Here is a 12,018-nt window from a genome sequence, read left to right as displayed (position 1 = left end):
TTCCAGACTTTGACATTTGATGATATATGCACAGTATTAAAGACAGATATTTAGTTATTTACACTGTGTTCTGCCGTTATCTAATGGTAGGGTATTTGATGTTATCCTGTGTTCCATGCAGTCGGGCCATCTCCTCCTCCTGCATGCGCTCCGTAGCGGACAATGTGACGGCGAGACAGCGGCGATTAAACATTAAGAACACATTTTTATTAAAGATTTGAGTTGGATTTTACAAGGTGTTTATGGAACAAGTATTACTAAGTACAAGCGCAAACAACAATGCTGGATTTAATCTTCATGGTAACGTGGATGATATGGAGTGAAAAAATTTGCGTGAGGCATATCAATACTTGAAAATATTAAGAGTAATCGTTTTTCCCATTTACTTTCTGCAGTCTGACTTCAGTTCACCACCTCACCATCTGCGTCGCCAATTCCTATTTTGTCACCAAAATGTGCGTACGCATGTGTCAGATTTTGCGTGGAGGACCACACATTCTCCCGTCAAGTTTGTTTTTTATAAATCACAACGTTTGTGTGGGAAGTGGCGTACGCACATTTTCAGCCCCGTTTTGTGCGTACGCCACGTTTATAAATGAGACCCCAGATGAAGAAGAGAGTGATCACACAGCAAAAATCATGTTGTGTAGTGCTGACAGCTGTTAGGAAACAATCTTTTAATTTGTTTCCAAAGCAAATGAAAATTCCGAGGAGAAAATCAACCACTGTGACAGCAAACAGAAATGATCTCAGCTTATTATAAGGTCAATTTCATGTTGAGATGGATATTAATTAGATAAATTGTGATTCTGAGCAGTGCAATTCAAAAAGACCTAGACTTTCAACTTACACTGTGCCTGAACCAAGAGATGTATAACACCCAGAGTATTCCCCTTTGAAGCTTGACTTCCTCATTCCTAATGGTACATACAAATGTACCATGATTCTCGTTGCAAAATACAGGTGGCAAATGTTTATGATTCATGCAACACTTTTTCCCAGCACAATATACTGCATATGTTTTATAAGGTTCTGAATTCATACAGTACCTCACTGACATTTCTTGTATGTCCATCCATTTCCTTCACTTGAATTTGTCGGTAATTCAAACAATCTCCTTACATAGGGTTTTAAGACGCTCTAGATTCTTTTGAGAAAAGCTGTAAATTGAGGGTTTTAAAATATGTAGTTTCACACAAGGAAGCATTAGTGTCAAGGAGCATTTCACCTTCCAAAATTAAAGGTTGTTTTTCTCTTCTCTTCCTTGTCAGATGGTTAATCTGCTGTACGTGAACAATGGCAGGATCAAAGCCTATAAAGCACGCACGCACGCACGCGCGCGCACACACACACACACACACACACACACACACACACACACACACACACACACACACACACACACACACACACACACACACACACACACACACACACACACACACACACACACACACACACACACACACACACACACACACACACACACACACACAAACATGATTTCCCACTAAACAATGAGTCATTGCTTATTGGAAGTACCACCTCACCAGAGTAGGTGGGAGGTAAATCAGAAGGCAAGCAGCCAGGGAGTCATGAGGGGCAACGCAAACAAACTTCTTCATATCACATATTAGAACACACACATTTGCATTTTTATGCAAATTAAGTTATATCGAATGAAAAATGCCTTATGGAAACAGTAAAATTCAATTGAATTTCATGAATATCGACACAAAGCTATTTACGCTATTTACGCAAAAAGCGTTGTTGTCTGGCATTTACGTGCGTCTGCATCATCACGGCGATGTTTTGATAGTGTTGTTATTATCTTATAGCTTGATATGTCGCTATCAGCTGGCACAACACTATTACAACTTGCAATATTAATCATTTGTAGGTCGACGGCGCGATCCATTTTGGCTAGCAAACATTCGCAAATGTTTGCTTGAATATTGTGTGATTCAGTGCCAAAATGAATGGAAACACCTTAAAATGTCTCAAATCAATTTGATATACCAATTTGATCGCAAAGCAGCATGTGACATCATTACGCAGAGGTTTTTATTCACTTTAAAGCCGTTGGATGGATGGCTTTCACCGGCTTTATTCGCAATAATTAATGTTTTTAGCAAACTTCAGATAATTCGATTGACAAGTGGATGGAAACATGGCTAGTGTCTTATTTTGTTTCTACTTTAGAAGTCTCCTCAGAGAAATAAGGCAGGACATTTGGGGACCAAACTGAAAGTTGAAAAAACTACCCAGACATACACCAACCTTGCTCAAATGTGACCTCTTTCACACAGACATAGACACAAACACACACACACACACAACACACACACAGTCTCTGTGTGAACATCGCACACACATATGTATGTACCTCGAGAAAACTCATTTCAGATGGCCACTGGCCCACTGAAGGATGAAACATAAAACAGAGTAAAAAAATATAAGAAATATGAGTGTAATGGAGCTACAGAGACATTTCTCCACTCTCTATGAACTCCTCCTCTTCAATATCTTCTTTTCTCTCATATGAAAAGAGAAAAAGTAATAGAAAACCAGCTGACCTGTGATATAACTTCAAAGTGTTTTCTTTCTCTTATTCTGCATTCATTCATGTTAGCAGAAAACAAACAAAAAACAGGAAACCTGACTTTTGGAGAAATGGTTGAGAGAAGAATGGATGAATTCTTCTTGTTAGAATAATGGCCACACTCCACTTAGCTGTGTCTGTGCCATGACCCTGGCATTATACATGGTGGCTCCCTACAACACCGGACTGAAACAGACCCATTATTTGCTTTTAGCTACACCTGTCACCTGCTATACATCTAGCAAGTACAATGTCCTCAGTGAGGTTTTTTGTTGGATGCAGACAGTATATATATATATATACACACAGTATATATATATATATATATATAACATTTGTGTGAAGCAAAAAACTAACAATATTAACGAAGGATTATCCGCTTTCACTCTTTTAAGGACTAAAACTATTCATTATACTGTACCTGTCCATGCACCACTCAACTCGAACAATCCCTACCTACAGTATCACTAATCAGCCCATTTGCAAACATGAACGACATGTCATGGCAGGAAAAGCACAAGTGTGACTCATTAATAATTAAGGTGTTTTGAGGGCCCTATTATTGTGCATTCTGGCTCATTGTTGGGTTCACTCATCCACTTTAGTGGCACAGAGTTACAGTCAATGTCATTAATTCCACTTGTGTTGTTTCTGCTATGACGAGTCATAATGTCTGTGAGTGAGACTATTGACCCTGCTACTTTATGATTTAGAGGAGTGCTGATAAATCACTCACACTGAACAGCGCTCACAAGTTCAAGCCCTAAAACATGTGCCACTGACTAGATTACTAAGGAGAAAGAAAGTAAGAAAAGCCAAATATTAAAAGTATAAGTATTCCAAAATGACGTATGCATGCACAATATTCAAAAGGAAACAGGGTTATTATAACTGACTTTGAGGCTCCAGAAAAGCATACTGACTGCAACACTTTGATCTGGGTACAGACCACAGAGAGTGCTGTCAGTGACCTGACTGCAGTTAACTTCATTTGAAAAGCGAAGCAAAGCAGGTGCACTCCAGCGTGGCAGTAGCTCAGTCAGTAGGGAGTTGGCGTTGGGAACCAGAGTCTTGCTGGTTCAAGTCCCCATACGGACTAAAGTATGGTGGTGGACTAGTAGCTGGAGAGGTGCCAGTTCACCTCCTGGGCACTGCCAAGGTGTTCTTGAGCAAGGCACCAAACCCCCAACGGCTCGGGTCACCTTTCCGTGGGTAGCTCCCTCACTCTGAAATCTCTCCATTAGTGCATGTATAGGTACTGAGCATGTGTGTGTAATTCAGGCCTGTGTGTAACAACAACTGAGTGAAAACATTGTAAATTCCCCTTGTGGGATTAATAAAGTATACGTTATTAATATTATTATTATTATTATGGTCAACAACAATCTTTGTTATGATTATTGTGACCTGGTCTCATTTAGCAGAAATACTTGGTGCCTTCAAGTAAGATCATGTTTACGGTGTTCATGAGACAAATCCATTAGAATGAAGTGTAGGGTTTTAAAATGGTGTTTATCCCTCCTTCACGGCAGTCATTGATTTTCATTAATTTTAGTCTGGCATACAATCAACCTGCAGATACTTCAAACTGGCTCGAGTCTAATAATCCATCACAATTATCCTTATGTCTGTTTGTATTGTTGTCAAAGTTACATTATCAATGGGTGGTGGTTATACAGCTGTTAAGAGTTTTTTGAATCAACCGTTCTAGCCACATTAATGTAACTGCAACAAGAATAAAAGCAGACATTGACATGCTGCTCGCTATGATGGATTGCCCATCTCAAGCTGGTTTCAAATTTGAATCTTGGGGCCATCCATTTTGTACCGTGTTTGTTTTGTTTATGTCTTTCCAAATAGATTACTAGATGCATGGAGGTTGGAAATTTCCACTTGGAACTTTAATAAAGAATGGAACTCATTATACGCTTGTCATGGTTTTAAATCCTAAAATGTGCTATTTATTATTTTTAGACGGATGTTGTTACCTGGCAATAAAGTATTTGAAAGATACCAGAACAGGCATTTTTTACAGCAGTCATTTTGATTTGTCATAGTAGGTACGGCACAGGCCTTACTAATAACATTAACGATGGCTTCGTTCTATTCAAGTGTCCCAGGAAGACATGACAGCGAGCCAGCACGCACAATGGGACCCTGAAACCGATGCAGCAAAATGTAATTCAGCCATCCTTTATTTTATTATTTACCCCTGTGCTTTTCTTTCTCTGACATGTCAAAATGTCTTTAGTGGAGAAGGCCTAGGACAGTTGAGTGCCTTAGTGTTCGGTACTAAGCTAAGTTGTTACTGTAGAGACAGCCCGGTCCGTCTGAGAATGAGCAGCTACTGTTGCTGTCGAGTCTCATATTGATTACACTTCCCTGACCCAGTTTCCCGTGTGTCTTTTTGTATCTGCTTTTTGAACCAGACCAAATGGGTATCATATCACACTTGACATACATCAGTGCCTGCGTGTGTCTGCACACACAGACATGACCACTACACCGGTGCATGAACACACACAAACTCGTATAGCTCGCTCGATATCAGACAATCCCTGGTCTCGTTCTGTGGGAAGCTCTGCGGGAGCTGTCGGGACATTCTGATTGAAGGAAAATCTCATTACAGATTAGCTGCGGGCAAAAAAAAAAAAAATATGATTAATGCCAAGACGGGACAATGGATGATCCTCACTCACATTAAGTACATTCGTATGCGCACAGATAATGTCCCAGCAGGACTGAGGAGAGTGATCTTATTAGAATCCCCCCCTTCTCTCCTCCAACACACTGACCACAGCGAGCTGGTACATGTAAGGGGCTAAGTAGACTATATCCACAACGTTGTACTTCCGGGATTGCTCTAGTGCTGCAGGAAATTTCGCCAGATCACGCTCTTTTCGCCCAGATGTCTGTTTCCTTTCTTTGTGTTGGAATTTTAAACTCTGGTAGATTAATGAGGACTATGGTTGACGGCTCCTCCAGATCTCTGCAGGGTAAATCCAGACAGCTAGCTAGACTATCTGTCCAATCTGAGTTTTCTGTTGCACGACTAAAACAAAATTTGAACGTGCACGTTCCACCAAAACATTTTCCTTCCTGAGGCTATTTTGCAGCGCCACCATAGCTCTGTCCGATGCTTAGCGCCGCCCAAGACGACTGTGATTGGTTTAAAGAAATGCCAATAAATCAGAGCATGTTTTTCTCCCATGCTGGAATGCTGTGTGGACTAGCCAGACCCCCCTCCACAGGGCCGTGGAGGAAGGTCTGGCAAAGTGAGACTAGGAGGTGAGAAGAGGAACCACTATGGAAAAAAAGGTTAATTTGGTCTTTCTATGTCTACATAAACAGTGTGTGTTTTTGCTTTTTGGTGTACATGTGTGTGAGAAAGACAGAAATGAACCTCCGTAGATGGCGTCATCTTTTCATCAAGATGTCCTGCGGGGAATCCGGTACACCATTCGAAGCTAGCGACGAAATGCTGACAGGGGTCTCCACGGAAACGCTCCAGCTCCCTGCTTCTCCTATCACAGCTAAATGTCTCATAGCAGCACATTCCATATATAGCCAGTTCTCTATCAAGGATGACACTCCTGTGACATAAAGTAACAATCCTATATGATGCTATGTGTATTTTAAGAGCAGCGAGTCAGGTCATGAATAGAGCAGGGATTGCAGTCAAGCCATTAGTATGAGCAAGGATAAGAAACTATGCACCTCATCAGACACTGACATGGCGTACACTCTAATGATTTAAAACTACGTAGGTTTCTTCCAGCAAGCTTTCTACACAAACATTCTGCTATGGGGTCCAATTTGACTCATTGCTGAAATTTAGATACTTTCTCCTTAGGTTTTTGGAATAACTCCAACAGCTGCCAAAGCATAAAACACCTTATGAATCTTTTAAGGATATTTTCCCAAGCCATTGAAGTTTCCAGTTCTGAACTAAAACACACACACACACACACACACACACACACACACACACACACACACACACACACACACACACACACACACACACACACACACACACACACACACACACACACACACACACAGCAGCAACTCACTCAATTAAATGAGATCCCTCTCACATCCTAGTCCGTGCTATGTTCAAGTCATTGTTCCCGGTGTTCTTTATTACATTTACATATATAAATGTATGCATTTAGAACATAGAGACAAGTCACAAGTGAGACTGAACAAGCCCTGACTTTTTCTCACTATATATATTTTTTTTTGCAGTTGGACTGATCAGTCTCCCCTAGTTGGTCAAAAAAGTGCCTCGGAACACACCAAAGCGACGAGACGTAATAAGTCTCCATAACAGCAGGCGCCGCTAATCTGTATTGTCGCCCAAAAATGAAAACCGGCAGCCGATTGGACAAACGCGTCACGTGGGTCTAGTTTCTCTGGAAATTCAAAGACAGACTGTCATGGCAGCTTGTTCAGAATACAATCTCATATTGTACTAAAATAGTTCATTGAAACATATTTCTGAAAACATTTTAAGCGAGAAATAGGCCATGCGGTTGCTGAATCTGTCTTCATTTCAGATCGACAAAGGTCAGTTTAAAAGATTTTCGTCCGATTTTGAGAGACTCTAGTCACGCTCATTCCGCTCCCCGTTTCCGGGTTAGCACTCTACCAATCAGATGGGTCATTTGAGTCTGACTGCCGGCAGTGCCCGCCCCGCCGATTATACATGCCAAATTGGCCTAAATGAAGGCCAACGGCCCCTCGGACAGACGACGGCACACACCAAACAGACTCATGTCACTGACCTCGCCGATGGCCGACTGTCGATTGTACACAGCTCGGTGTGTAGTAAGCTTAATAGTCCAACACACAGGTGGGTAAAGTGTAACGTGTTCACCTAATTACTATATATTTAATCTATTTTAAAAACAGATGTGATTACCTATAATTATCTTTTTTATTTTTATTAAAAGCTTCAAGTTATTTGGAGAATTTAAACGGCACAAAAAATGGGAAGAAAAGTTTTAGCTTAAGGTCTTTAAAAGCAGGCTTGGCAGTAAACCATCTTTTCAGATTAGCGGATGAGCAATTGCATTACCTCCTTTGGGCAACAGCATTATCATACTGTATATGAAACACAAGTTGTGTTAAAATGTAAATAATATTTCAGGTCCTAAATCCCCCCCCAAAAAAGAAAGAAAAGTAATGACGTGTTGCTTCTCTTTTCCCCCTAAACTCATGCAGACAGATGGGTCACATAATGAGGAACGGAGTGATAGTGCGTCTCTGAAGACAGGGGAGGCAGCGAGGCCTGTCTGCCAGCCAGTGGCAGAACGCGTGCTCCCTGGCCATAGCATTGCTCCCCCTGCCATTACCTTGATGATATTTCTCCAGTGCTAAATGTCACATCAATATTTGCGGCCAGCTAATTAATCTCATCTGTTGACATCTCACATCCAGCTGGAATACAGATAGCGCCATTGCTGAAAGTCTGCTCTTAACACGTATTTGCCCATGACACTCAAATGGTGTAGTTCAAACGCTGTTCAACCTCATGCATCCTTTCCTTCTTAAAAATGTAAGGTTTCACCGAGAAAACTTTATTAGGGAAGGCAGTAGCAGCACAGCTTGACTTCAATTCAATTGTGGGCAGAGGGTGGATGGGAGAAGGAAACGATTATTCACATGATGTTTTACAAGAGGATTTGAGACTCCTGTATTCCGAGCTGTGTGTTGGAGGTGAGTGATAGCCTCAGTGTTAAGATGGTGACATGAGGTGAGCGGATGATTACTAAAGACGAACAAATCACTCCGTGTTCCTCCTGTTGCTGTGAGGTTGGGCACTGGCAGAATAAAACGCTTCTGTTGTTGACTGGTGAGGACCCGCTGTTCTTACTAACGTAGACATTATTAGTCTAATAGCTTTGGACCCTTACAATCCCATTAATGACTAAACTTATCCAATCTGTTGTGTGCGTGATTTTATATGAAAGGAAGCGAATCCATTAAATGCCATTTGGAGCTATGAGTCACTCTCAGCCTAAATATCTTATCAGATAATAAAGTCACTATGTAGTCTAAGATTAGGGTTTGGTTTCCCTGCACATATTGGGCTGTGGAAGTGCTTTCCCAGAGGTATATATTATACTAAGTGTTTTTTGCTCTTTAAGTCATGGCATTGATGAGTTTGAAACTAGTTATGCCCTAGGGGATTTAGATTATTCCTGCAGTAAAAGCTTGTTGCTAGGCAATATTAGTTAAAGCCAGGGACTGTAAACGTGGAAACGTGTACTTAGAGAATTTGCTGAGAATCACAAAGCATAAAAATGCTGAGACCATGTTGGTTTTTATCAAAGTTATTCTCTCTCTCTGTGGTACAGATATTATGCAAGAATTCTTCACAGCTGGGTGCTGCTTACCTGTCCTACATAGACCAGCAGTCTGGCGTTGAGAGGGCTCTCATCAGGACTCAGCCATAACTCAGAGTTATCATCAGACGATACCGAGAACTGGAAATCACCTGGAGGGAAAAAAACATGATCAAAGATCAAAAGAAGATATGGATGATTCTTAGGTGTGAAAAAAGGACCTAACATTTGATGCCCAGACTACCTCTGGCAGTGGTCAGACATGACATGTTTGGCCACAGTGATATCAAAAGTGTTACTGCAACTGAAATTCCAATCCATATGTAACACCTATGTGAATTGTGCACAGATCCTTTTAAACCAGAAGGAGCACGCAAAGCAAACGAGCAGCCAGTAGAGTTAGGTAATTAAGGCCATCTTTAAGTATAAAGGTGGATAATCAGAATTCTTACTACATCATTGAACAAGTTGGCAATTTTGTCTGGCAAACCTATAGCTGCATAAAACTACTTTCCCCTCAAGCTGTTACCAGTGAGGCTTTCTTAAGTGTGACTTTGCAGTTGTTTGTCATCCTTTTAAAGACTGAGATGACTAAATGTGTGGCAAACAGTACCATATATAGTATACTTGTATCATGTATATAGTACAAGTTGGTGTGTAGGAATTCTTCCAGTAGACACATTATAAACTAAATATTAAATGTAAATATTACCTGGTGCAATCTCAGTATAATTCACATGTGAAATATACTTGTATCTGACTGAATCAGAATGCTAAAGCAGCCACTATATTTTCAAGGACACACTGTAATCTGGAAAACCTCTGAGCATTTCTACGTGGCTAACTCAATCAATCTAAAATAGCATGTAAAAGGTTGCGTGTGGCAGGGTGAGGTGAAAGGCACTTGTTGCTCATCAGAATCCTGAATATAGTATGACCTTTGAGCCATCGGCTGGAGAGCACCATAGCACCAGATAAAGAGCTACATAAGAGACTGAAATGAAAGGTAATCTAATTAATAACTTTATTTTCAGCATTTGTGTAAGGGCACTTGGGTGTTAAGGCTTTTCAGTTCCCATAGCAACTGGGCTCAAGGGTATTCAGCCCTAATAAAAATGTGAATATCCACCATATTAGTGGCTCTCAAAAGCTTGGATTAAGAGGGCTGTGGTAATTGTCTACTCTTATAAAGGACACATGCTCCAAGGCCCTCAGCTTTAGTGGAGGGGCTTGCTAATAAGATGAATAAGTTACCATCTCTGTAAGGGTGAAGGAAGCCAAATATTCTCAGGCCATAGTTCTTCCACTTCGGAGCAACTGCCAGCTTCCTCAGTGTGGTTCTGGCCTGCAGTGAGAAGCAGGATTACATTCAGATTATAGATGCAGCAGTTGTTGCATTAACAAATTAACAAATAAACTTCGACAGACTTTTCTTTTTTATGTGAGTGAACCCTATCCACGTCTGCACTGCCATACAAGAACAATGCTGTTTCCATGTCTTCTACATTAATCATGGTGAGGATGACTGGATGCTTTTGATTGGGAGATAGCCTTTTAGCACAATATCATAGTTAAGTGCATATCTGAGACCCATTTACAGGGTTTCTGTTTTAAAATGAGTCAGTTTAAAACAAATAAAAAGTCTGCCAGAGAATAGTCACGGAACTAGTGTTACCTTAATTAGGTAGCTGGCAACAGTCGATCAAATCTGCTAGTGACAATGACATTTCAGCTAGAAATTAAAATCCTGCTTCAGTCTACCTCGGTTTCAAGATAACAACCCATTGTTTTAAAGGTTACAATATATGTCTAGTGGTAAATCTGCCAATGTTATCATTATAAACTGCATATGTGCCGTACAAGAACGGAGACCCTGACAGGTGTAGAAACAGCAACTAAGTGGGTAGAGGCTTTGTGTGCGGTCAATTTAATGCACCTTTAATGTTAATACATTACGCCCACAGTCTATAATACTTACATGAGGGTAGAGAGGGAAGTGCAGGTTCTTTCTGAGTTGGGCTATAGAGGAGCCACACCAGTCCTCGAACACATGCAGGTTGGCCTGTCCTTTATACTGCCACACACACACAATCACACACAGAGAGGAAACAGGTTAGTGCACGCAGCAACAAGAGCATCACATTTTCTATTAAATAGGAAGGTTATGCTTCAGTACTTGAGCTGGAGCTCCCATATTGACAGCAAAATTGCCATTTGCACTGGTTTCAGTAAATTTTCTTTTAAACAGAAATGTTTATTATTTCTGATAGCTCTCCACCGCGCAGGAAAAATGTATCCTTGGTGAAACGTGAATGCAGCGTGAAGTTTCCAGTGTTCTCACTGCTGTCCTGAATAAGAGAAGGTGACAGAGAGCTTGTCAGGAGTATTGGGCGGGGGGGGGAGGTGAACTGAGTGTAAACTGAGAATGTCTGGAGCAGTTTGTCAGAGCTCATCCCCTGCCCATAGTCTGACATTTGTCTGAATTACACAGGGAAATCACAGGACGCAAAAAGGACAGATGGTGAAACCAGTCTGCCTATATAGTGTCCTCACACACACACACACACACACACACACACACACACACACACACACACACACACACACACACACACACACACACACACACAGGTCTGCACATATGGAACAGATGACTCTCTGATGACGCTGCTTTGGAAGTGGAGTATTATTATAGTGGAGTATATAGACAACTAAAACTTTTACACATCCTTACACACACATAGGACAAACAAACAAATGTTGTGGTTTAAAAAGTGAGATGCACACCAGGGGCCTGTTTCACAAAAGCAGAATATATAAATCCAGGATAACTGATAAAGCGAGGCTCGACCTAGTCTAATCTGTGCATCCTTGATTGGTGGGTTTCACGAAGGCCAAGCCAGGCTGAGGAGGAGCGACTTGGTCGAGCCAGGATGAACTAATTCAGATAGATGCGCGTCCACGGCTTTCCTCAAAAGACCGCGAGGTCGATCACAGATTTACTGATGCCAAAATGGAGAACACGCATTGTACATACTTTATACAGAGTGAGCAGCAGCTTCT

The 12,018-nt window shown here is 41.2% G+C and overlaps 1 protein-coding gene across 4 annotated transcripts in view; it reads right to left on the bottom strand.

The window, feature by feature from the left end:
• Positions 1-12,018, bottom strand: part of b4galnt4a (beta-1,4-N-acetyl-galactosaminyl transferase 4a) — a 147,973-nt gene that overhangs the window by 41,801 nt on the left and 94,154 nt on the right. For all 4 annotated transcript variants that reach the window (XM_028584462.1, XM_028584464.1, XM_028584465.1 and 1 more), the window contains 3 exons: positions 10,934-11,029; positions 10,210-10,300; positions 9,007-9,107 (listed from right to left, as the gene is read on the bottom strand). In XM_028584462.1, coding sequence (XP_028440263.1) covers positions 9,007-9,107; positions 10,210-10,300; positions 10,934-11,029 — 288 coding nt within the window. The remainder of the gene's footprint in view (positions 1-9,006; positions 9,108-10,209; positions 10,301-10,933; positions 11,030-12,018) is intronic.

This window comes from Perca flavescens, chromosome 8, assembly GCF_004354835.1.
Source record: "Perca flavescens isolate YP-PL-M2 chromosome 8, PFLA_1.0, whole genome shotgun sequence".
In the NCBI taxonomy this organism is placed as follows: Eukaryota; Metazoa; Chordata; class Actinopteri; order Perciformes; family Percidae; genus Perca; species Perca flavescens.
The sequence above is the reverse complement of the archived record's forward strand: the minus strand, read 5'-3'. Positions and strand labels throughout refer to the sequence as shown.